Source organism: Lepidochelys kempii, chromosome 5 (genome assembly GCF_965140265.1).
Source record: "Lepidochelys kempii isolate rLepKem1 chromosome 5, rLepKem1.hap2, whole genome shotgun sequence".
Lineage (NCBI taxonomy): Eukaryota > Metazoa > Chordata > Testudines > Cheloniidae > Lepidochelys > Lepidochelys kempii.
This window is the reverse complement of record NC_133260.1, coordinates 60,555,689-60,582,889: the sequence shown is the minus strand read 5'-3', so window position 1 is coordinate 60,582,889 and position 27,201 is coordinate 60,555,689. Positions and strand designations below refer to the sequence as shown.

Here is a 27,201-nt window from a genome sequence, read left to right as displayed (position 1 = left end):
ATGCCTTTTCTGCCTAGTGCTTATTCATTCCAAACAATCTCTACAGTCTTCCTCAATTTCCCCTAATTTCCTCAAGGTTATCTGGTGAAGTCTACTCACTCCCAGCAGCCATTCCCTCTCTTAGCAGGCCTCTGCTGAAGTCTCTCCCTCCAGCTTCACTCTGGTCTCTTTCCCTGGGCATCCCCACCCCTCTGCAGCTGCTGGCTGCTCCTTCTAGCAGCAACAACTTATTCCTGTTAAGGAGTGCCTGCTGAGTAACTAGAGTTGGCTGGCCCAAGGCCTTAAGAGGCAAGCTACTCTGTTATACCAGGATAGTGTATTTTAGTGTCCGTAGGCACCTGTATTGAACAGACATCACCTAAAATTTGAAGGTTTCAAACAGGGTAGTAATTGGCAAGCACACCAGTGTCAAAAGACAGCTTCTTGAAGAGAGAATAGACTTCTTTATGTTCAAGGATAGAAGACACCTTCTCCTTACTGAGATGCTGATAATTCCTACCAATAATAGTATCAGTTACTCTATGAGCCTTAAGTAACTAAGATAGCTGTGGCTGTGAACCCTGTCTATTGGCTGTAAGTAACCAGAAAGACCTTCATCGGAGAGAAGAGTGGGAGAATATATTTTATTGGACCAACATCTGTTGGTCCAATAAAAGATATTGCCTCAAATACCTTGTCTCTCTAATATCCTGGGACCAACATGGCTGCAACAACACTATATACACATCTTCATCAGAGACCAAAACACACACAACTACACAACTAGTAGATAACAGTTCATCGTTAGCCTACAGCTCTGACAATTGAAAAGATCAGAGAGGCTATTTTGGAAAGAACATCAAACTCATCACAGCAATCAGTTGAAAGAACTGCTAATGGAATGAAGCAATCCAGAGTAATCCAACTGTGTAGTATTTGAGAGAATTCAGATTACTTAAAATCACAGAAATGTAGGGTTGAAAGGGACCTCAAGAGGCCATCTAGTCCATCCCCCTGCACTATAGCAGGATGAAGTAAGCCTAGACCATTTTTGACACGTGTTGTCTAACCGGTTCTTAAAAACCTCCAGCGATAGTATAATGGTATGGCAGTGACCCCCATATAAACAAGTCCAAGCAGTCCTTTCTACTGTTAAAGAGTGCCCTCTTCAGACGGTCTCACTTATCTAGCTGAGAAGGGCAACACCAAAACAAACAAATCTTCAGTCAGGTACTCCATCAGAAACTCTCCACCCCTTGGTTAATCAGTCTTGTGTTTCTCCCACTAGCCCCAGAGCACTCTCAGGCTGGATTCCTTGCCTGGAGATGGGCCTCTGCTGGGCATTTGGATGGGTGGCAGTCTTCCCCTGACAGTGCATCGCTCTTTTCTTGAACAAATCCCTAGTAGCGCCTCATGAGCTCTGATCCCAGTGGCCTGTGGGTACCACAGTAAGAGGTTAAAGCAGACATAAAATGTGAAGCAAAATGCTGCTTCCAAATAAAATTCAAGACCCTTCTTCCAACTTCAAATACTTTTTCTTTTTTAAGCCAGCAAATCCTTCTGATTCCAGAAAGAAGGCGGCGAAGGACATCAACACAAATAAACAAAGATTGGAAAAAAGGGGAGCAAGATTCCACAAACCATGAATTAGAGAGCCATTTAACCACCAAATATAGTAATTTTATGGAAAAGAAAGCAGGCTCTCATTGCTGACAGTGCATCACTCTTTGTTTGAACCAATCCCTAGTAGTTCCCCATGAGGTTCTCCTGGGCTGCTCCAATCCCATCCGGGAGCACTTTTTCTCAGGGCCTGCTCTTTGTGGAGCTAGTACTGGGAGTAGTTTACTACTTGCTGCCCTGAGGAGTCTCTCACCAGCAGCATCCTCTGCTCCGGGGCTTTTTTTGACTGAGCTCTCAAGCTTTTATTATATCCAGGTGCTCCTTACCTAATTAACTGCTGCCCAGCTAGTTAGGGAATTAATTATCCACAAAGTGGATCTCTTTAGTGGAGCTTGGTATGCTGGATGTCTGACGCCCTCAAGGGCCAGCACTCATGACAGACCACGATTCCACAACCTCCCTTGGTTACAGATGATTGCTTGTGGTGTATATGACCAAGGATAAGTAACATGTTTTGGCCTGAATCAAAAATTCTCTATATCCACAAATTCTCTGTACAAAAGAAATATTGTTGAGAGAGTTGCTATCTTTGATCCTTAAGAACAACATTGAATTCAAGGGCATCTCCTTGTTGGTGTATAAATGGATATCAGAGCAAGAAAGGTGATTTCTTCATTGCATCTGCAGAGATGTGCTATGAAAAGCAGTAGTCCTTTGACAGATTTTCTTGAGGATTAGCCTGGATTCTGCTATCCATATTCTGTGATTAATCTTCAGCTTCTGGAAAATAAAATCAGAGAAAGAATACAGTAGGAATTAACAAATATTGTTTAAGTCAGGGGCGGGCAAACTTTTTGGACTGATGGCCACATCAGGTTTCCAAAATTGTATGGAGGGCCGGTTAGGGGAGGATGTGTCTCCCCAAATAGCCAGGTGTGGCCTGGCCCCTGCCTCTTAACTGACCCTCCACACACACACACACACACACACTTACTTCTTGCCCCCTGACTGCTCCCTCAGGACTCCTGCCCTATCCAACACCCCCTGTTCCCTGTCCCCTGATGGCACCCCCGGGACTCCTGCCCATCCACCACCCCTGGACTCCCCACCCCTGACTGCCCCCTGCCATCCCATCCAACCCCTCCCCCCCATTCCTGACTGCACCTCCCCGGGACCCCTGCCCCATTCAACCCCCCTGTTCTCTGACTGCCCTCACCCCCTGACCACACCCCTGATCCCCTGCCCTCTATCCAACCCCTCCTGCCCCCTTACTGCGCTGTCTGAAGCACCGGTGGCTGGCGGCACTGCCCAGAGCACCGGGTCAGGCCATGGCTCTGCAACTGTGCTGCCCGGCTGCCCAGAGCGTTTTGCCGGCAGTGCAGTGAGCTGAGGCTGCAGGAGAGGGAGAACAGCGGGGGAGGGGCCGGGGACTAGCCTCCCGGGCCAGGAGCTCAGGGGCTGGGCAGGAGGGTCCCGTGGGTCGGATGTGGCCTGTGGGCCATAGTTTGCCCACCTCTGGTTTAAATGGATCTCCTAAAAAAAAAAAAATAGTAGCATTCATGAGAGAACACAATATTTGGGCTAAAGTTTTGGGTGGCCAAGGGTTTATTCCACTGGGTTGTGGTGTAACAAATTTGCATAGACAGTCTTCAGCCTGAGTGCAAATTACCCAAGTGATTACTAAGGAATTGGCATGGGGCAGAATTTAAGGGTTTTTTTTCTGAACAGTTAGCAATATTATATGCAAGAGTATTTTAGCCATGCTGGGGGTTGAGTGAAAGTTCATTGAAGCCAGTGGGCATAACAGCTGCTCTTCACTCAGGATAAATGTAAAAAGCAATTATGTTCCATTTCAGAATATATAGCTGAAACAATAGGAGCCAACACCCAAAACACAGCCCACATGCAGAAGCTGGAATGGGTGTTGAATCAGGCAGTCTGAGGGGTTTTTCTGGAGTCTGAATGCAAATGCAAGAGAACTGGGTATTGTTTGAAGGAGGTATGTGAGGTATGTGCATGAGAGCAAGGGAAACACACACACAGAAGGGAGCAAGGAAGCTCCTCTTTGTAATGTGACCTTAAGAAGAAAATACAGGGAAGAGTAGATTACTGGCTGGAAAAAAGCTTGGAACTGCCCACTGCTGTTTGACTGCTACTGTGTTCAGGGCAACAGGACTTTATGTAAATAAATAAACAAAATTTCATCAAAGAAATACCTGATTCCATCATCAGTTTTTCCTCCTAACAGAAACAATTAAAAAACCCCTGAATATTGGCTAACAACTTGGGCCAAAAGGGGTAACAATACTGATGGTAGTGAAGGAGGGGTTAGGCAGGTATTAGTTTTCTATAATGGAGTTCAGAAGTGGCACGTTAATTATGATACATTTTTGATGGTAGCACTATGTAGGCCACATTTCATTTGCAGTAGCCTTAAAAAAAGATGTTCTTTTAAGATATAAAAATTCTTCAGTCTATTCTGGGCACCTCATTAGCAAGTAGATATATACAAAGTGGAGGGCATCTTGAAAAGAGCAAGATGATTTAAAGAGCAGATACATTTATAAGAAAAAAAAATAAAAATTAAATATGTACAGCTCCAATAAGCAATGAGTAGGGACGTGATACTGTGTACAAATATTTGAATGGTATGAAAACCAAGGAGAAAGAGGAATTATTTAGCATGCTGCAATCCAAGGGGATAGAACCAGAAAGAACAGGATAAAGTTAGAGAGAGAAAATTTTAGACTAAATAACAAGAGAAGAATTCCTGACCTTATGAGGGCTATAAGAATGTGGGGAATTTCTTCCCAAGATAACAGCAGAAGTCCCATCCCTGGAGATATTTAAAACTAGACTGGATAAAGCTTTAGGAAATACATGGAAAGGAGTAATCCTACATTAGCAAAGAGATGGACTAGAGGATTATGATCGGGTGTACAAAACACATGTGGAAGAGGGCAGGCAGGGAAATAACAGCTGTGTTGGTGGCAGAGACTTAAAGAGTCCTGACCCAAACATATCAGAATTATGAAGCCTGGAGAGAGATGACCCTTTAGATACAGCTAACAATTAGAATGGAATAGAACATAAAGGGGCAGAGAACAGTCTTATGATAGCTGGCTGCCTTGGTAGAGGAAGGATTGCTCTTTTAAGTCTGAAAGGAACAGGCTCCCACAGGTTTATGACCTACAGCCAGCCAGTGCGATAACGATCTTTCCTGGGAAAGGGAGAGCTCAGTCCACAGATTGTTTGATCACATGATACTTAGGACAGAGTGATCAGGACTCTTTGTGGAAGAAGAAGAAGTTAGGGATGACCTATTTACTGCTTTTTGTTTTCTTCAAAAGAACTGTTTGTGAGTGAAACAGTCCAGTTCCTCCTGAGGAAAGGGAAACCCTAGGTATGGACTAGATGGTATTTTCCCTCTGGAATCAACCCTAGCCCATATCCAGCTCAGGCAAAGACTCATTGATTGTTTGGCTTGTTTGAGTAAACAGTTTTTCCCTCCAACATGAATGTATTTTTTTGGCCCCAAATATGGCTAGTTGACAATTTGCTATTAGATCTTTAGACCTTCTAATTTCTTTGATACATTTAACCCTTCTGCCAGGTGTTGTTGACAGCAACAAGGGCCTGGTTCAAGTTGCTATGGGGTCTCTCTTAATACTAAGAAACACCATCTTCAGCTATGACCCAGAATTTCTGGGATCGCTAAATACCTTCTTAGGATGTCCTTAATACTTCCACACTCACAGCCTTGAGTCCGTGTATGAAACAAATAAAACGTTAAGGGAAAAAGAGAACACAGTATTAACTTGGGAAAATGCTTCAACAATATATTTATACAAATGATAAATAAAACACTCTACCTCTGTAACTTTGCCAATAACCCATTAATTCAATTCCCCACCTGCTGGTATGAACGTCCAAAAATGTACCTGTACCATATCAGTTTCTCCTTCCTCATCCGATAAACCCCACTCACAGTTTGGAGTCAATAGGTAGCATAGTCCCAAAGTCCTGAGGTGCACTTGAGCAGCCTTGTCTCCAATCTCTTGGGAAGTGCTGCCTGGTCTTGAAGTTCCATGACCTAACCTGGCTGTAGTGATTTCAGTTATATTTAGTGGCTGAGTAGGAGGGACTATCAGTGAGTCACTGGAGGAATTCTGGGTAGAAAATACATTCAAATGAAGCTTATTCGGAAGTCATACTTCTGCTTGCTCTCCAACAAATGGGAGTAGAGAGCTCCTTACTCTCTAGTTTCAGACCACGGGATTTACACAGTTAATCAAACTCATAGTAGTTTGATGACAGGTTCATTAGGGTATGATGGTTTTGATTTGTTTTGTTAGAGGATCTGTTCTGAACATTCACTTGGTTCAGTTTAAAACTGTATTAACATTAATTTCCAGATTTAAATATTGGTTGGACTTGGGTAGCATCTTGTTATATATATTCTGGGGTATTTGTAAGTATTGAACTGGGTTATGTGGGTAGTTTAACCTGATTTTCAGTCACACACACAAAAAACTTTTTAAATTTGTTTCTCTAAGAGCCCAGCTGTTTGTAAAGGACTATAGTCCTCCAATGAAAGAGACATTGAACTGTTAACAGTGAGAGCACACTGTGGACATACAGATGCTGTTTATGTATTTTTATCTCCTTGCCAGCATTTGTTTATTCACCTGTTCCCTTGTCTGTGGTTGATTTGTTGGGTTATGTAGATTTTTATCTACTAGATTATTTTATTCTTCTTTGAGATGATATCTCAGTATCAATTGGTTGTTCCATGTTCAGGCTGGCCTCTGTAATCCTCTGGGGGAGTCTGACATGGTTATACAACCAGTCACTATGTTTTGAAAATAAAATAAGCAGCAGCTGTTAAGCTTCAGGGCTTGTGGAATTCTTAGTTTTTGTATATAAAAGCACAAGCCAACCAATTTATTCTGTTCTCTCCTTTTTTGGCATATTCTATCTCCGTCTCTGCCCTTAAAATAGGAATTCATTTCTCCTCTATTTTAGCAATAGGCTATTAAAAGTCAGTGTGTTGATGCACAGCTTCAGTGGATTTACTATTAAGGGTGTAGTGCTGAACTAAGGCAGAAAAAAAGCACTTGAGTCATTCTTTGTCGTTACTGGTAGATTTCAGTACAGTAACCATAATTTTTGATAGAATGACATAGACACAGATTATTTTCTATGCTTTTTTGAAGGGGGCACATTTACACTACAACGGAAAGACAGGAAAATAAAACAGCACAACACATCTTTGGGTGTCTAATTTGCAAAAATTGATTCTAGCTGTTGAGCTCTTCAAATAGTTTAATTAGGAAAATAATCTTTTCACTTGAATTTGAATTTAGGGCTGAGTAAACAAGAAAATATTTCCTATTGGATGATATGATTGACTCCTGCGGAAGTCAGTGGATGTTTCCTATGGGGCCCCACATCTAAAGTCTAATGAAGTTAATGGGGGTCTTTCATTAATTTCATTGGGATTTCGATGAGGTCCATGCTCAGTCTGAAGAAAAGGGTCCCAAAAACGGAAAGTATTACTGTCTGAACTGAGAGAGTATTGAAGATGTATGCATAGGCAGGCCAAAGGAATTCCCTGTGTCAGATAATACACTAAAGCGCCGTCTTATTGTGTCAACTTTCTGCACCCTTTAGTGGCTCACTCTCCATGCCAACAGATTTTTAATTACAGAGTCATAATTTTAAATAGCTTAGCCATGTGAGTCCGTGTAGAGTCTGGGGAGATTTCTCTAACAACAAATCATCTTTTGAATTTAAATCTGTTTCAATTTTGTTTATATTTTAAAGTGAATCTAGTACTCTTGGGCCCAAATTCAACTCACTTAGATCCAGTGCAACTCTGCTGAACCAAGGGAAGTTGCTCGGGGTGCAAGTTAGAGCAGAATTTGGCTCATGAAAATATACCGAATTTGCAGCACTGGAAAGTGAAGGCCTGTCCAGAAGCAGAACAAGGACAGTCTGAGTCATGTTCAGTAGCAACTGGACATGAGTGAAGCTTAACTAGTATTTAAAAATCTTCAATTTTTTGTAAACTAGTTTCATAAAACTATTGTGTGTTTAGTTCCTATCCCTATTATTCCTGATTGCTGTATGGTGCTGAGGCTAATTCTGTACAATCCTTCAGCTCTATTATTTGGTCTTTGAGCATTTTACTGTGAAGCATGTGTAAACAGCTCATTTTACAGCTCCAACAGGCTAATTTCTCTTAGTTTAGAGGTGGAGCGTGTAGCAGCCAGCAGGCCAATGGAAAGTATGAGTGCACACTACCTAACTACAGCACCTGGAAGCAGCAGCCAGTGGGTATGTCAGCATCATGAGCTTTCTATGTGCAGTAAGGGGTTTGGTTTGCAAGGCAAATGGCAGTCTTCTGCTGAGCCGCTCTGTTAGCAGGAATTGGAACTCTCTATAAAGAGGTTGTCCGAGTTCTGCAGTCTCATTGTGGCAGGGGCATACAAGGGGGCATAGGGCAGAGGCTTGGAGCGTGGGAGGGGACTCAGGGCAGGGGGTTGGGGTGAAGGAGGGGTGCAGGGTGCAGCAGGTGGCTCAGGGCAAGGGGTGGGGGTGCAGGAGGGGGCTCAGGGGAGGGAGGAGGGGTGCGGCAGGGGGTGGGGGTACGGGGTATGGGCTCCGGCCTAGCACCGCTTAGCTGGAGAGGCTCTGGGGTGGCAGCAGCGCTGCACTGCTAAGGAAGGCTCCCTGCCTGCCATGGCCCCGCACTGCTCCCAAAAGCAGCCAGCACCACGTCCCTGCGGCCCTTAGGGGAGGGGGCGGACAGTAGGGTGACCAGACAGCAAATGTAAAAAAATCAGGATGGGGGTTGGGGGCGGAGGGGTAATAGGAGTCTATATAAGAAAAAGACCCCAAAATCGGGACTGTCCCTATAAAATCAGGATATCTGGTCACCCTAGCAGACAGAGGGCTCCGCATGCTGCCCTCGCCTGTGGGTACCTCCCCCAAAGCTCCCATTGGGCAGGAATGGGGAACCACAGCCAATGGGAGCTTTGGGTGTCAAACCCACAGGTGAAGGCAGCGTGAGGAGCCCTCTGCCCCTTTCCTGCAGGGGCTGCACGGCCTTGGTGCCAGCCACTTCCAGGAGTGGCACGGTGCCACAGGGGTGGCAATCCCACTAGCCGGATCCAAAGCCCTGAGGGGCCAGATCCGGCCCACAGGCTGTAGTTTGCCAACCCCTGACCTAGCACGATGGAGTCCTAATCTTGTCTGGGGCCTCTAGGCATCACAAATAGCTGATCTATTGTACTTCATCCAGGTCTAAATCTGGCTGTTCCTCTGTAAGCATTGCTTCAATGTACTCCTTCATTCTGCTCTGCAACATCTTGGCGAATGCTTTTACCAGAACACTCAGCTGTAGTTCTTGCACTCGCTCTTCTCTCCTTTTTTTTTTTTTTAAATAGATCTTTATTATTATCATCATCACCACCACCCCACATTCTCTCAGCACTTGCTCTGGTTTGTAAATCTCATTGAGTTTGTGCATCACCTTTTCTGTGTGTTTCTTGCCTTCCTGCTGCAGCTCTGAGATTATGTTATCACTCCCCAGGCCTATTTCTTTTTCAAACTGCCTATTGATAGCTTTACTACTTCTGCTTACTACTTCTAAGAATTCTGGCATCTGCTCTCCCTTGTTTAAGCTGTGGAGCTTCTCTGGGACCATTCCATGTACTGTGTCCTATTCTTCAAAATATTCTTTTCATTGCTTGTTCATCCTCAATTATTTGCCCATGCTGGTCTTTCACAGTGAGCATCTTCAACTCATATGTCCCATTTAGTTCTCTTATCTTGCAATACACTACCTATACCTCTTATAAAGGCCAGCTGGGCCCTGCTTGGGGTGTGTCCACAGGTGTTGCGGTTTCCCCAATCAGCCAAGGCTTGCTGCTGTCCCTAGCAGCTGCCCTCTCACAGCCTCAGCCCTCTCCCAGGGCTGATTTCAAGCCCTTCAGGGCAGGAGCAGGTGACCACCCCATTACAGTCCAATATTCACCAAATATTTAACCATGACTCCTTGGCTTTGCAATTGACCAGTGTACGATAATCCATCTGCAACACTGCTGTGAACTATCGACCAGCTTGGTGCAGCACTGTTTCTGACATTGTATGGAAGTTGTTTTGCTGGCTCCAAAAAGGTTTCACTAGGTGTCATAAATATAAAGGGAAGGGTAAACCCCTTTGAAATCCCTCCTGGCCAGGGGAAAGCTCCTCTCACCTGTAAAGGGTTAAGAAGCTAAAGGTAACCTCGCTGGCACCTGACCAAAATGACCAATGAGGAGACAAGATACTTTCAAAAGCTGGGAGGAGGGAGAGAAACAAAGGGTCTGGGTCTGTCTGTAGTCGTCTTGGCCGGGGACAGAACAGGAATGGAGTCTTAGAACTTTTAGTAAGTAATCTAGCTAGGTATGTGTTAGATTATGATTTCTTTAAATGGCTGAGAAAAGAATTGTGCTGAATAGAATAACTATTTCTGTCTGTGTATCTTTTTTGTAACTTAAGGTTTTGCCTAGAGGGGTTCTCTATGTTTTTGAATCTAATTACCCTGTAAGATATCTACCATCCTGATTTTACAGGGGGGATTTCTTTATTTCTATTTACTTCTATTTTTTATTAAAAGTCTTCTTGTAAAACACTGAATGCTTTTTCATTGTTCTCAGATCCAAGGGTTTGGGTCTGTGGTCACCTATGCAAATTGGTGAGGCTTTTTATCCAACATTTCCCAGGAAAGGGGGGGTGCAAGTGTTGGGAGGATTGTTCATTGTTCTTAAGATCCAAGGGTCTGGGTCTGTAGTCACCTAGGCAAATTGGTGAGGCTTTTTACCAAACCTTGTCCAGGAAGTGGGGTGCAAGGTTTTGGGAAGTATTTTGGGGGGAAGGACGCGTCCAAACAGCTCTTCCCCAGTAACCAGTATTAGTTTGGTGGTGGTAGCGGCCAGTCCAAGGATAACGGGTGTAATATTTTGTACCTTGGGGAAGTTTTTGACCTAAGCTGGTAAAGATAAGCTTAGGAGGTTTTTCATGCAGGTCCCCACATCTGTACCCTAGAGTTCAGAGTGGGGGAGGAACCGTGACACTAGGTTTAGCATGCCTGTGGTACTGGAGGAGTACTGTGGTACTGGTACATCTAGCTACTTAGAAACACTAGTGAGAGCTGAGTGAGTCTCCAGGACAAATTCAAGTCAGCCATCCTTTGTGGGTGCAGCTGTCTATTATGCAGAGGTACTACCTTTTGAGCTCATGCCATACACACCAAAATTAACCTGTCAGTATGATAACTGTAACCCTCATGTCTTTCCAGGGGGGTGATACAGTTTTCCCCTCTGGTGGATGCAGTAATGCCAACCCCCAAGTGTTCCAAAATCAACTTAAAAACAAACAAACAAAAAAAGAAGAGTTTTTTAATTGCCAGCTGCTTTTTGAGCCTTTATATTATACTTGGGTCACATCTTCAAGTTTTCTTCCGCACCCCCAGACAAGACCCCCTGCAAGAAAGTCTTTCAATCCCTAGCTTCTCCTCCACACCCAATCCCCAGTTTACACACAGACATCCCTTCCAGAAAGCCCCCCAGTTTACCCACCCAGACAGCTGTTCAGCCACTAGGATCCCCCAGACAGCCTTCAGCTTCCCCCAAACACTTCAGTCCAGTTACCAGCTATCTCCAAATATCCAGCACCCCCAGACTTCAGAATCCAAACTTTATCCAGCACCCACCCATCTACCCAGAGCCCCAGACACCTTTGAGGTCTCTCCAAACCACCTACCCTTGAACATCTTGCACTGCCCAGACCCACCCATCTATACACCCTTGACTCCCTCTGACACTTACCCATGCATCTACTCCAACAGTCCCCCAACCCCCCAAAATGTGCAAATCAGCTTAATGCATAATGAGCTTAACAAAATGTGACCGCTATGAAAGCCAACTGTTTATATGATCTTGGCACGGTGACGTGATCCCTTTTGTTCACAACTCCTATGGGGTTACATCTCAGAGCATGCTCCTTCCCTAAAAGGGCCACAGACTATTCATATACTTAAGGGCCAGTGCACAGTTACAATTATAATGCAGTCATAAATCTATAACCAATTAATGTTTTGCCTGTATGTGGACTGCCACTGGGAGCCAGTAGTGCTAGAACAGTTTTTATAGTGGGGGTGCCGAAGGCAGAAACCATTTATTTGGGTTAAAAGAAAAGGAGTACTTGTGGCACCTTAGAGACTAACCACTTTATTTGAGCATAAGCTTTCGTGAGCTACAGCTCACTTCATCGGATGCATACGGTAAATTGGTTAGTCTCTAAGGTGCCACAAGTCCTCCTTTTCTCTTTGCGAATACAGACTAACACAGCTGTTACTCTGAAAGGGGAAATAGGCTTCAATAGAGACTGGGAGTGGCTAAGTTAATTGTATCCAATTTGCAAATGAATTCCAATTCAGCAGTCTCTCTCTGGAGTCTGGTTTTGAAGTTCTTCTATTGTAATATCGCAACTTTCATGTCTGTAATCGCGTGACCAGAGAGTTTGAAGTGTTCTTTGACTAGTTTATGAATGTTATAATTCTTGACATCTGATTTGTGTCCATTTATTCTTTTACGTCGAGACTGTCTAGTTTGACCAATGTACATGGCAGAGGGGCATTGCTGGCACATGATGGCATATATCACATTGGTGGATGTGCAGGTGAACGAGCCTCTGATAGTGTGGCTTGATAGAGATCTTGTAAGTGTTTGTCTCTGGCTGAGGGGTTGGAGCAAATGTGGTTGTATCATAGAGCTTGGCTGTAGACAATGGACCGTGTGGTGTGGTCAGGATGAAAGCTGGAGGCATGTAGGTAGGAATAGCGGTCAGTAGGTTTCAGGTATAGGGTGGTGTTTATGTGACCATCGCTTATTAGCACCGTAGTGTCCAGGAAGTGGATCTCTTGTGTGGACTGGTCCAGGCTGAGGTTGATGGTGGAATGGAAATTGTTGAAATCATGGTGGAATTCCTCAAGGGCTTCTTTTCCATGGGTCCGGACGATGAAGATGTCATCAATATAGCGCGAGTAGGGGCATTAGGGGACGAGAGCTGAGGAAGCGTTGTTCTAAGTCAGCCATAAAAAATGTTGGCATACTGTGGGGCCATGCGAGTACCCATAGCAGTGCCACTGATTTGAAGGTATACATTGTCCTCAAATGTGAAATAGTTATGAATGAGGACAAAGTCACAAAGTTCAGCCACCAGCTTTGCCGTGACATTATCGGGGATAGTGATTATCATACACATTGTAAAGAGAGTGATCACTTTAGATAAGCTATTACCAGCAGGAGAGTGGGGTGGGGGGAGAGAAAACCTTTTGAAGTGATAAACACCCATTTTTTCATGACCTGTGTGCATAAAACATCCTCACTGCATTTTCCACTTTATGCATCCAATGAAGTGAGCTGTAGCTCACTAAAGCTTATGTTCAAATAAATTGGTTAGTCTCTAAGGTGCCACAAGTACTCCTTTTCTTTTTGCGAATACAGACTAACACGGCTGCTACTTTGAAACCTTTATTTGGGTTGTTATCACTACTTTAAGGCAGGGTGTGCGGCAGCCACCCTAGCACTCCTAGTTCCAGCACCTATGCCAGGAGTGTTTGTTGTGATGCAAACTATTGGACTAAGACCATCCATTCATTTCAAATGGACAAATGGAAAGTACTGAAGAGTATTCAAAAATCATAAGTATCATAAGATTTCAAAAATATTTTTGGTTCTTTATATTTGTTTTCTGAGACTTAATTTCAAACCTTCGCCACAACCGCTAGTGCTAGAAAATTACTTATTTTTTTTAAAAATGAAAGATTCTCACATAATCACTGGACTCAAAGAACTGGAGATTTAAGAAAAACACCAAATATCACAAGACTCAGCAACAGTGTCAATGAATGGCCACCAGATGACTTTGATCACTGTCAGCCTGAGATGAAATTAAACTAGTGACCTAGTGGTGAAAGCCTTTAGCTTTCCTCTGTCAACTTCTACACTATATTTTTGTATTTTCAGTACAATTTTCTTCAGCTCACTGAAAACTACATATTTAGGGTTAGTATAAAATAAATTGAATATAATATCAAATTAAATAACAGAGTGGATACTGTAATTGTTTTGTTTATTTTCATATTTAATTCAATAAAAAAACAATTTTGTAATTTTTTTGAAGCTGTGACAGACTTTCCAGTTGGCTGAATTGTAGTGCTGTGGAAAACACTGGTCTGGTTCATAATGTAGTTCAAGCTTCCTGCAGACAATGTGGGGTTTTGAATATAAGGGATTTTTTATTATGATTAAAAAACCCTCTATTTTATTACCAATTCTCTGAACCATCCTGACAATGTATATGATTTTGTATATTGGGATTAGAATGGTATTTAACTCACTGGTGATTGGATTATACTGGCATATAGACAGTTGCCTTTTTAATACAAAAATGGCAATTTTATTTGTACAAGGTATTAAATCTCATAGTTTGGAATTTATAGTGCTGGCTGAGTACTGTGTTGTGACATCGTGTTATGGATTTGCCAGCATTTCCGTAAAACATTATGTACCTTCATAGTACTATCTGTATAGTTACTTTAAAAAAGAGTGAAAAGATTGTTATTAAAGCTGCAAAATCAAGCACTCAAAAGTTAAGAAATACCAGAATTAAGTTTGTCTGAGCAATTTTAAGTCTGTCTCCTTGTGCATTGGTATTAGGACACTCTTTAATTACATGATCACATACTAATTTTAGTTGTGTCCCATCTGAAGCAATTCTGTGTGATATGCTGAAGCAAGATGCTGCAGTAGTGCATATCCAGTCCTAAGGTTTTCCAGTCAAGGTTTTCTTCCGCAAGTGAGAAAAAAGCTATACTGAGCAAAACACAGATAGGATATAGTAATTTTCAACAGCTCATAATTTGAACAAATCTGAATCTATATTCATGGGGTCAACCAAAGATAGCTGACCCCATGACCATCCACAGGCCATACTGCAAATCATGGAGGTTTTAGAGCTCTTAAAAACAGGGTAATTTTTATAATGGAATGTTATGGCTACCTAAATAATGGGATTGGTATCACTTCCCTATAATATTTGTATCCAAAATATTTAATCGTTCATCTTCATTATGGTATTGTAATGAGTACTTACAGACTTTTCCTGTTCTGTTCAAATGTAGGAAGTGCATTTCATTGTTGACAAAGTATGAATTTTTTATTCTGTTAAACCAGGAGGCTGTCAAATTATTAAATGTAATTTCTCAGCAAATATAATTTGTGTTTGTATTTATGAAATGTACATATGTGCCACAGTAACCAAATTGGAAGACTTAAGCCTTTTCTAAAAGTATTTACTTTGGGTTTTCAATAGTTATTCTGTATCACCCTTGTTAAATTGAAGATGGTATAAGATGTGAAGAGTAAAATATATCTTCAGTGTTGGCATTTTCCAATATTAGGCCCTATCCTGAAATAAATCTCTATGCAGGTAAAACCTGTTTACTGCAATGGACACTGTGATTGTATAGTGAAGTTGTGTCTCTAGATTTCCTCGAAGATTAACTCTTATTGACCAAACAGTTAAACTCAGTTAGTAGGATTATTAATTTATGTTTTTCAATTATAGAAAAATAAGATATTTTAAATATTTAACTCCAAGAGTTTGACTCAGCTTTGCTATATTAGGTTCCAGTCCTCCATTGAAAACTGCCAACTTACATATGTAAGTGTTTGCATGATCAAGCCAATAAGTAGTCTAGTTGACTTCATTAGGACTACTAGTCATGTGAGTAACTTTACACCTGTCAGTATTTTTCAGGAAGGGTATTAAAAAACAAAAAACAAAAACAAAGGAAGAGGATCACACCTTTGGGCCCCAATTCAGCAAAGTATTTTCAGTGCAGGCTTAAGTCTACAGCATTTGCTCAAAGTTAAGCACATGCTTAATGCTTTGCTGAATTGGGGACCTTAGAGTCTAAGATCTTAGAGGCAGGGAACATGTCTTTATGTGTGTTTGTTCTGTGCCTTGCAGATAGGGTTGCCAACTTTCTAATGGCACAAAACCAAACACCCTTGCCCACTCCTGCCCCCTCTCTGAGGCCCTGTGTCATCCTGCCCCTTTTCTGAGGTCCTGTCACTTGCTCTCCCCCACTTTCACTCACTCATTTTGACCAGGCTGGAGCACGGGGTTGGGGGTACAGGAGGGAGTGAGAGCTCTGGCTGGGGGTGGAGGCTCTAGAGTGGGGCCAGAAATGAGGGGTTCAAGGTGTGGGAGTGGGCTCTGGGCTGGGGCAGATGGTTGGGGTGTGGGCTCTGGGGTGGGGCCAGGGCCAAGGGGTTCAGAGTGTGTGAGGAGGCTCAAGGCTGAGAACATAAGGCCATACTGGGTCGACCAAAGGTCCATCCAGCCCAGTATCCTGTCTGCCAACGGTGGCCAATGCCAAGTGCCCCAGAGGGAGTGAACCTAACAGGTAATGATCAAGTGATCTCTCTCCTGCCATCCATCTCCACCCTCTGACAAACAGAGGCTAGGGACACCATTCCTTATCCATCTGGGCTAATAGCCATTAATGGACTAAACCTCCATGAATTTATCCAGTTCTCTTTTAAACCCTGTTATAGTCCTAGCCTTCACAACCTCCTCAGCCAAGGAGTACCACAGGTTGACTGTGCGCTGAGTGAAGAAGAAATTCCTTTAATTTGTTTTAAACCTGCTACCCATTAATTTCATTTGGTGCCCCTAGTTCTTATATTATGGGAACAAGTAAATAACTTTTCCTTATTCACTTTCTCCACACCACTCATGATTTTATATGCCTCTATCATATCCCCCCTTAGTCTCCTCTTTTCCAAGCTGAAAAGTCCTAGCCTCTTTAAACTCTGCTCAGATGGGACCCATTCCAAACCCTTGATCATTTTAGTTGCCCTTTTCTGAACCTTTTCTAATGCCAGTATATCTTTTTTGAGATGAGGGGACCACATCTGTACGCAATATTCAAGATGTGGGTGTACCATGGATTTATATAAGATAAAATATTCTCAATCTTATTCTCTATCCCTTTTTTAATGATTCCTAACATCCCGTGTGCTTTTTTGACTGCTGCTGCACACTGCATAGACATCTTCAGAGAACTATCCACGATGACTCCAAGATCTTTCTCCTGATTAGTTGTAGCTAAATTTTCCCCCATCATATTGTATGAATAGTTGGGGTTATTTTTTCCAATGTGCATTACTTTACATTTATCCACATTAAATTTCATTTACCATTTTGTTGCCTAATCACTTAGTTTTGTGATATCTTTTTGAAGTTCTTCACAGTCTGCTTTGGTCTTAACTATCTTGAGCAGTTTAGTATCGTCTGCAAACTTTGCCACCTCACTGTTTACCCCTTTCTCCAGATCATTTATGAATAAGTTGAATAGGATTGGTCCTAGGACTGACCCTTGGGGACCACCACTAGTTACCCTTCTCCAGTCTGAAAATTTACCATTTATTCCTACCCTTTGTTCTCTGTCTTTTAACCAGTTCTCAATCCATGAAAGGATCTTCCCTCTTATCACATGACAACTTAATTTATGTAAGAGTCTTTGGTGAGGGACCTTGTCAAAGGCTTTCTGGAAATCTAAGTACGCTATGTCCACTGGATCCCCCCAGGCTGGGGGTTGGAGTGTAGGAGGGGGAGTATAGGCTGTGGGTGTGGGTTCTGTGGTGGGGCTAGAAATGTGGGATTCTGGGTGTGGGAGGGGACTCTGGGCTGGGGCAGGGTGTGGGCTCCGGGAGGGAGCTTGTGTGCAGGAGGGACCTAGGGTTGGGGCAGGGGGTTGGGCTGTGGGAGGGGGGTGCGGGCTCCAGGAGGGAGTTTGGGTGTGGAGGGGGCTCCAGGCTGGGGCAGGGAGTTGGGGTACAGCCTCTGGATGGTGTTTACCTCGGGGCTCCCTGAAAGTGGTGACATATCCCTCGGCTCCTAGAGATAAGGGCAGCCAGGTGGCTCTGTGTGGTGTGCGAGGCCTCCACATGCAGGCTCCACCCCCCACAGATCCCATTGGCTGAGGTTACCGGACAATTGAAGCTGGCGCATGGGGCGGGGGCAGCACGTGGAGCCCCCAATCGCCCCTGTGCCTCAGAGACAGAGGGACATGTCCCTACTTCCGTGGGCCATGTGGAGCCAGGTACGGAGTCTGCCAGCCCTGCCAGACTTTTAATGGCATGGTCAGTGGTGCTGACCAGAGCCGCCACAGTCCCTTTTTCACCAGGTGTTTCAGTTGAAAACCAGATACCTGGCAAGCTTACGAGTTGCAGAATGGGCCTAGATCCTTACTGAGGCTACTGGGCACTCTAGCAATATAAACAATTAAAATAAAAAGGAAAATAGGAATACTATGTGTTCAGGATCCACCAATATAAAACAGAGATCACTATCTAAATAAGAAATAAAGTATTAAGCCAAAGAATACTTCCCTAACATTTTAGAAGCATTCCTACTTCTGCATGTCTGAGATGAGGAACACTGACAAGTCTTAGCCAAAGAAATAACTTAAGAACACTCTTATTTTTAAAATGTGACTTTGCTGACATTTTATTAGAATCTATTTTATAATTTAATTTTTCCATCCTTAATGGTATTGATAACCACCTTTTAATAAATTCACAAAACCAAACACCCCTGTCCTGCCCTTCTCTGAGGTCCCACCCCTCTTGCTCCATCCCCCCTCCCCCTCCATTGCTTGCTCTCCCCCATCCTCACTCACTTTCACCCGGCTGGGGCAGGGGGTTGGGGTGTAAGGAGGGGGGGTTAGGACTCCAGCTGGGGGCGTGGGCTCTGGGTGGAGCCAGAAATGAAGGGTTCTGGGTGCAGGAGAGGGCTCCAGGTTGGGGCAGGGGCTTGGGGTGGCAGGGAGGGGGTAAGGACTGTGGCTGGGGGTTGGGGCTGGGGGATGAGGGGTTTGGGTTGCAGGAGGGGGCGTTCCGGTAGTTGGTAAGCATTCATCTTTCTTCTGCTAAAATAACTAAGCCTGATCACTACCATTGTGAAAAAATTTGATATCCACAGTAGCTGTCTTTCAATTCAGATGAGTGAATTTCAGAGAAGATTGGGACTGGGACCTTTCCTCAATTCCCTAATTCCCGAACAACCCCATAGAGGGTCCAGTGACAAACCCTTTTATCTTAAATTGCCATCTTGAGGGAAAGGATTTGTTAGTCAACAACTTCTGATGTTTCAGTCAGTAGCAGAAAGACTTGAAAGGTTCCGTGTTCCTTCACATGTACTTTTAGAAAAGTCCTTTTTGTTGTCCTGGGATCTAATTCATCCTAGAATGTACTGCTCTGTAATAAAGAATCCCTGTTCAGGTGGCATTTATCCCACATGATTCACTGTGCACTAGTGGAGGATCAGGTTCACTATGGTAAGAAATCCAAAGAATGTATTCTGGGACTTCAGATGTCCCAAAATAAATTAGGGAATTAGTAGTGAGATTGAAGGCTTGTGTGGGAGAAGAAAGTTAACTTTCATATATGTGTCTCTAGATTTATTTGGTGCTTCAGGATTTGTGAGAACTCAAAATTCCAAGTGAATCTTGTAAGTGCAAATTTGGGTAAGCTGAACCTGCTGGTTTCATGAAAACCTCATTGACTCAGTCTGAGTTGTGGGGTTTAGCAGACTCCTAATTACTGCAAGAATTGCCATAATGAAAATCATAATTAAAAAAAAACTTACAATACAGTATGATTAATTGACATGATTTAATTACTTCCACCTTGCATGGAGATAAAACAAAATCCTGAAGATTGTTACCAAACACTATATTAGCAATATTATAAAAACAACAACAGTATTCACTTCAACACATAATTTTGTTAGATTTTTACTGTTTCTCTTTTAAATTCTGTGCCAATTCTGAAGAGTGTTTTGCAATTCAAATAGGGCCTGGTTTGGTTGTAGATGTAAGTATGAAATAAGTAAAGGGCTGATTTCTAACTAATATTAGAAATTTTAAAGAGTTTTAGATTGAAATCTCTTCTTGCATATGGCTACATTGTTACTTTAAAAACAGCCCGGAAGAAAGGATGTTGCATATACTGTACCACCCTAGGATTAATCCTGGATGGCATTGTGACTCGGACTCACCTTTGAGCTACAATTCCTCCTCTCCACTTTGCCATTAGACAGTATTAACTGACAGCTGGCCTGAACCAACTCCCTTCCAATGTCCTGCACTGGCTCAGCTACTCTGACCAGTCCCTAAGGAGATGAACATTGGAGCCTGAATCAAAACCCAGCAATTAGTAAATTATAGTCCCAAAGATCATCAGTACAAGCAACAAAATATTAAACTTCAGCTAAGCCAGAAATTTTGATAAGAATCCATAGTGAACCTAGAAAAAAGCTTTAAAGAGTCTAAACACCAATGATTAAATCATCCCTTCAGCTCAGATTACAAAAATAATTACTGACATACTAGTTCCATTTTCTCCCTTTGTTTCAGATTTTTGGTTACAGCTGAGTCCCCTCCCCCCCACCCCAAGAGTGTTGCCAGTTTAGCCATTTTCCAACCTCCCTTTAAATGTAACTGAGGGATAGCCATGTTAGGCTGTATCCACTGAGGGTATGTCTACACTACGAAATTAGGTCGAATTTATAGAAGTCGGTTTTTTTGAAATCGGTTTTATATATTCGAGTGTGTGTGTCCCCACAGAAAATGCTCTAAGTGCATTAAGTGCATTAACTCGGCGGAGCGCTTCCACAGTACCGAGGCAAGCGTCGACTTCCGGAGCGTTGCACTGTGGGTAGCTATCCCACAGTTCCCGCAGTCTCCGCTGCCCATTGGAATTCTGGGTTGATATCCCAATGCCTGATGGGGCTAAAACATTGTCGCGGGTGGTTCTGGGTACATATCGTCAGGACCCCGTTCCCACCCTCCCTCCCCCCGTGAAAGCAAGGGCAGACAATCATTTCGCGCCTTTTTTCCTGAGTTACCTGTGCAGACGCCATACCATGGCAAGCATGGAGCCCGCTCAGGTAACCGTCACCCTATGTCTCCTGGGTGCTGGCAGACGCGGTACGGCTTTGCTGCACAGTAGCAGCAACCCATTGCCTTCTGGCAGCAGACGGTGCAATACGACTGGTAGTCGTCCTCGTCGTGTCCGAGGTGCTCCTGGCCACGTCGGCTGGGAGCGCCTGGGCAGACATGGGAGCAGGGACTAAATTTGGAGTGACTTGACCAGGTCATTCTCTTTAGTCCTGCAGTCCTATTGAACCGTCTTATGGTGAGCGGGCAGGCGATACGGACTGCTAGCAGTTGTATTGTACCATCTTATGCCAGGCAGGCAAGAGATGAAGATGGCTAGCAGTCGTACTGTACCATCTTCTGCCAAGCAGCCATGAGATGTGGATGGCATGCAGTCCTTCTGCACCGTCTGCTGCCAGCCAAAGATGTAAAGGATAGATGGAGTGGGTCAGAACAAGAAATAGACCAGATTTGTTTTGTACTCATTTTCCTCCTCCCCTGTCTAGATCACACTGCAGTCAGTCACAGAGAAGGCGCAGCGAGGTTAATCTAGCCATGTATCAATCAGAGGCCAGGCTAACCTCCTTGTTCCAATAACAACGATAACTTTGGTGCACCATTTCTTATTGGAACCCTCTGTGCAGTCCTGCCTGAAATACTCCTTGATGTACAGGCACACCCTTTGTTGATTTTAGCTCCCTGAAGCCAACCCTGTAAGCCGTGTCGTCAGTCGCCCCTCCCTCCGTCAGAGCAACGGCAGACAATCGTTCCGCGCCTTTTTTCTGTGCGGACGCCATACCAAGGCAAGCATGGAGGCCGCTGAGCTCATTTTGGCAATTAGGAGCACATCAACCACCACACGCATTATCCAGCAGTATATGCAGCACCAGAACATGGCAACGCGATACCGGGCGAGGAGGCGACGTCAGCGCAGTCCCGTGAGTGATCAGGACATGGACACAGATTTCTCTGAAAGCATGGGCCCTGCCAATGCATGCATCATGGTGCTAATGGGGCAGGTTCATGCTGTGGAACGCCGATTCTGGGCTCGGGAAACAAGCACAGACTGGTGGGACCGCATAGTGTTGCAGGTCTGGGACGATTCCCAGTGGCTGCGAAACTTTCGCATGCGTAAGGGCACTTTCATGGAACTTTGTGACTTGCTTTCCCCTGCCCTGAAGCGCATGAACCAGGATGAGAGCAGCCCTCACAGTTGAGAAGCGAGTGGCGATAGCCCTGTGGAAGCTTGCAACGCCAGACAGCTACCGGTCAGTTGGGAATCAATTTGGAGTGGGCAAATCTACTGTGGGGGCTGCTGTGATGCAAGTAGCTCACGCAATCAAAGATCTGCTGATATCAAGGGTAGTGACCCTGGGAAATGTGCAGGTCATAGTGGATGGCTTTGCTGCAATGGGATTCCCTAACTGTGGTGGGGCTATAGACGGAACCCATATCCCTATCTTGGCACCGGAGCACCAAGCCGCCGAGTACATAAACCGCAAGGGGTATTTTTCGATAGTGCTGCAAGCACTGGTGGATCACAAGGGACGTTTCACCAACATCAACGTGGGATGGCCGGGAAAGGTGCATGACGCTCGCATCTTCAGGAACTCTGGTCTGTTTCAAAAGCTGCAGGAAGGGACTTTCTTCCCAGACCAGAAAATAACTGTTGGGGATGTTGAAATGCCTATATGTATCCTTGGGGACCCAGCCTACCCCTTAATGCCATGGCTCATGAAGCCGTACACAGGCAGCCTGGACAGTGGTCAGGAGCTGTTCAACTACAGGCTGAGCAAGTGCAGAATGGTGGTAGAATGTGCATTTGGACGTTTAAAGGCGCGCTGGCGCAGTTTACTGACTCGCTTAGACCTCAGCGAAACCAATATTCCCACTGTTATTACTGCTTGCTGTGTGCTCCACAATATCTGTGAGAGTAAGGGGGAGACGTTTATGGCGGGGTGGGAGGCTGAGGCAAATCACCTAGCTGCTGGTTACGCGCAGCCAGACACCAGGGCGGTTAGAAGAGCACAGGAGGGCGCGGTACGCATCAGAGAAGCTTTGAAAACCAGTTTCATGACTGGCCAGGCTACGCTGTGAAAGTTCTGTTTGTTTCTCCTTGATGAAACCCCCCGCCCCTTGGTTCACTCTACTTCCCTGTAAGCTAACCACCCTCCCCTCCTCCCTTTAATCACCGCTTGCAGAGGCAATAAAGTCATTGCTGCTTCACAGTCATGCATTCGTTATTCATTCATCACACAAATAGGGAGATGACTACCAAGGTATCCCAGGAGGGGTGGTGGAGGAGGGAAGGAAAATGCCGCACAGCACTTTAAAAGTTTACAACTTTAAAATTTATTGAATGACAGCCTTCTTTTTTTTGGGCAATCCTCTGTGGTGGAGTGGCTGGTTGGCCGGAGGCACCCCCACCGCGTTCTTGGGCATCTGGGTGTGGAGGCTATGGAACTTGGGGAGGAGGGCGGTTGGTTACAGAGGGGCAGCAGTGGCAGTCTGTGCTCCAGCTGCCTTTGCTGCAGCTCAACCATACACTGGAGCATTCTGGTTTGGTCCTGCAGCAGCCTCAGCATTGAATCCTGCCTCCTCTCATCACGCTGCCGCCACATTTGAGCTTCAGCCCTGTCTTCAGCCCGCCACTTACTCTCTTCAGCCCGCCACTTACTCTCTTCAGCCCGCCACCTCTCCTCCCGGTCATTTTGTGCTTTCCTGCACTCTGACATTATTTGCCTCCACGCATTTGTCTGTGCTCTGTCAGTGTGGGAGGACAGCATGAGCTCGGAGAACATTTCATCGCGAGTGCGTTTTTTTTTTCTTCTAAGCTTCACTAGCCTCTGGGAAGGAGAAGATCCTGTGATCATTGAAACACATGCAGCTGGTGGAGAAAAAAAAAGGGACAGCGGTATTTAAAAAGACACATTTTATAAAACAGTCGCTACACTCTTTCAGGGTAAACCTTGCTGTTAACATTACATACATAGCACATGTGCTTTCGTTACAAGGTCGCATTTTGCCTCCTCCCACCGCGTGACTACCCCCTCAACCTTCCCCCCTCCCTGTGGCTAACAGCGGCGAACATTTCTGTTCAGCCACAGGCAAACAGCACAGCAGGAATGGGCTATACTGAGTGTCCCTGAAGAAAAGCACTCTATTTCAACCAGGTGACCATGAATTATATCTCACTCTCCTGAGGATAACACAGAGAGATAAAGAACGGATTTTGGTTGAATGCCAGCAAACATACACTGCAATGCTTTGTTCTACAGTGATTCCCGAGTATGTGTTACTGGCCTGGAGTGATAAAGTGTCCTACCATGAAGGACGAAATAAGGCTGCCCTCCCCAGAAACCTTTTGCAAAGGCTTTAGGACTACATCTAGGAGAACCGCAAATGCCAGGGCAAAGTAATCCTTTCACATGCTTGCTTTTAAACCATGTATAGCATTTTAAAAGGTACACTCACCAGAGGTCCCTTCTCCGCTTGCTGGGTCCAGGAGGCAGCCTTGGGTGGGTTCGGGGGGTACTGGCTCCAGGTCTAGGGTGAGAAACAGTTCCTGGCTGTCAGGAAAACCGGTTTCTCCGCTTGCTTGCTGTGAGCTATCTACAACCTCCTCCTCCTCATCATCTTCTTCGTCCCCAAAACCTGCTTCGTATTGCCTCCATCTCCATTGAAGGAGTCAAACAACACGGCTGGGGTAGTGGTGGCTGAACCCCCTAAAATGGCATGCAGCTCATCATAGAAGCGGCATGTTTGGGGCTCTGACCCAGAGCGGCTGTTCGCCTCTCTGGTTTTCTGGTAGGCTTGCCTCAGCTCCTTCAGTTTCACGCGGCACTGCTTCGGGTCCCTGTTATGGCCTCTGTCCTTCATGCCCTGGGAGATTTTGACAAAGGTTTTGGCATTTCGAAAACTGGAACGGAGTTCTGATAGCACGGATTCCTCTCCCCAAACAGCGATCAGATCCCGTACCTCCCGTTCGGTCCATGCTGGAGCTCTATTGCGATTCTGGGACTCCATCATGGTCACCTGCAGCTTGCCACGCTGGCCAAACAGGAAATGAGATTCAAAAGTTTGCGGTTCTTTTCCTGTCTACCTGGCCAGTGCATCTGAGTTGAGAGTGCTGTCCAGAGCGGTCAGAATGGAGCACTCTGGGATAGCTCCCGGAGGCCAATACCATCGAATTGTGTCCACAGTACCCCAAATTCGAGCTGGGAACGTCGATTTAAGCGCTAATCCACTTGTCAGGGGTGGAGTAAGGAAATCGATTTTAAGAGCCCTTTAAGTCGAAATAAAGGGCTTCACTGTGTGGACGGGTGCAGGTTTAAATCGATTTAACGTTGCTAAATTCGATCTAAAGTCCTAGTGTAGACCAGGGCTAAAACAACGAGGAGTCCGGTGGCACCTTAAAGACTAACAGATTTATTTGGGCATAAGTTTTCATAGGTAAAAAACCCACTTCTTCAGATGCTTCGGATGGTTTTTTAGCCACAAAAGCTTATGCCCAAATAAATCTGTTAGTCTTTAAGGTGCCACCGGACTCTTCGTTGTTCCTGTAAATTTAAACACCTCCCATCCTCCTCTAATTTCAATTCATGGGAAAGACTCTGCAGACTCTCCAAATCCTGTCCCCTATGCTAATCTTGAGTGAAAAAGCTTTGTGCAGGGATACTCTGCATGGGACAGAATCCCCACACTTCACCCAAAACACACACACAAAAAGACAGCAGAAGTACTCCATAGCCTCTACTGCAAGTAATTGGCTTAAATTTTTGTTCTTAATTTCATCCCATTACTCCTATTCTAGGCTCTTTATTATATGAAAAATTAATTTCCTAGATATAGTTGAAGATGTAAGGCCAGATTCAGAAGTGAGTGTCTGGAAAACTGGTTAAAATCTAGATAATGGTGTAACATGCTGCCAGATGCTGAGAGAGAGGTGTGTAGCCTCTGAATTTGGTTCATGTAATAAGGTAGTGAGACAAATGTGGCAAAGATGGATTAGTATGCCTCATGCTTTGGAATGCTTGTGTTTCAAAACTATGCACTTAAGAAATGGGCTTATTTAAATCATTTAAGAGAGCCAACTGAACTATTTAATCCTTAGAATCCTTTTATGTACTTTGTTAGAGAGAAGAAAGGTGAGGAAAAGACCCAAGGATATTATTGTACCTGTTTTAGAGTCCCACTAGGTTTCTCATGCTTTGGTGTGTGACAAGGTTGGATTCATTGTAGCTCACAGTTATGGCTATCTACTGCCTTTTGTGAGTTCTTTTCTCTCTGCAGATGGGATTGGAAGCTGCTCATAGAAGCTTCCGCTGTTTGTCTCCCCGTCTGCTTGTCAACTCTCTTAAGGTATGTTCTTGGCCTAAAAAAAAAAAGTCTAATTTTGTTCACACTCCTCTGAAGTTACTATTTCCTTTTAAAACATCTTTCTAAACTTCTGACTCTACAGCTGCGACAGGTTCAGCCCCTGCCTCAAAGCTTCATTATGTCTGTTAGTGACACTTCCTAAAAAGTTGCCTGTGTTCTGTTGCCGATTTCTTTATGCTGATCTATCTTCTTTTGGTTTGTTTTTCAGAGATGGGGAAGCCCTTCAGTGGTTTTAGCTCTCTTCCTCGTTCTGCTTATTGTAGCATCCATCTCTGTAGCATCTTTCCAAAGATTTAAAAATATAAACAATAATAATAATGCCTCTCTCCTCCTCCTTTCCTTCTCACCCTCTAGGAAGAACTGAGTGATTTACATTTAGTTTAATTTTGTTAAGACTTTGGGGGTAGACACTGTGTGAGTGAGAGAGAATTTATTGTGGGAAAGCTATATCCAAGAGATGCCTTTTACATGATGCAGGTTAGTGATCATTCTTAGCTCAACTGGGTGCAAGTTGCAGTTATGATTTGTCTATCTAATTTGTCCACCATAGATGGACAGTTTTGTTTTGCCACAAGAATACTTAAGACAACCAGATATGAGAGAGACATTAAGGTGTCATCCCAAAAGATCAGATTCCGGTGCAAAGCCCTCACTACCCAAAGCTCCCATATACATTTGACACAGACTCACAGGAATGGTCTAAGAATAGTGCAACTGGTATGTTATGTGACTGCTTTCCCACTCTGTTTCTTTCAGGACAGTGTGTTTATGCTCAACAGGATTAAAGAGAAATATTAAAAAGAGTTAAAGCAGTAAAATTACAGGCAAAAAGAATTAAAAACAAACAGTTTTCAAGAAAGAAGCATGTATTATAAATGAACCTATAGATTTTAATAAGAAGTTTAAACATTTCTCCCAGGCTTTGGAAAATTCTTTTGACCAAATACAATTTGATCAAACTATTGGAGACATCTCCTTTAATTCACTGTCATTAGAGCAGAATGGTCACATGGCTAAAACATTTTCCCATATGAAAACTGAAAGAGCTATTGAAGACTTAAATCAGATAAAGCACTGGGTTGAGATGGCTTTCCAGCAGACTTGCAAATACCTTTCCTAACCTACTATTCCCTACACTATTTCAGAACTGTCTGAGGCAT

At 44.1% G+C, this 27,201-nt stretch overlaps 1 protein-coding gene across 12 annotated transcripts in view; it reads left to right on the top strand.

Annotated features, from left to right (window-relative positions):
* The window catches only part of KIAA0825 (KIAA0825 ortholog), a 419,203-nt gene that overhangs the window by 375,885 nt on the left and 16,117 nt on the right, over window positions 1-27,201 (top strand). For 7 of the 12 annotated variants that reach the window (XM_073344491.1, XM_073344486.1, XM_073344488.1 and 4 more), the window contains one exon: window positions 25,955-26,023. The exons of the other annotated variants lie outside the window; for them this stretch is intronic. In XM_073344491.1, the coding sequence (XP_073200592.1) occupies window positions 25,955-26,023 (69 nt within the window). The remainder of the gene's footprint in view (window positions 1-25,954; window positions 26,024-27,201) is intronic. 12 annotated transcript variants of the gene reach the window in all.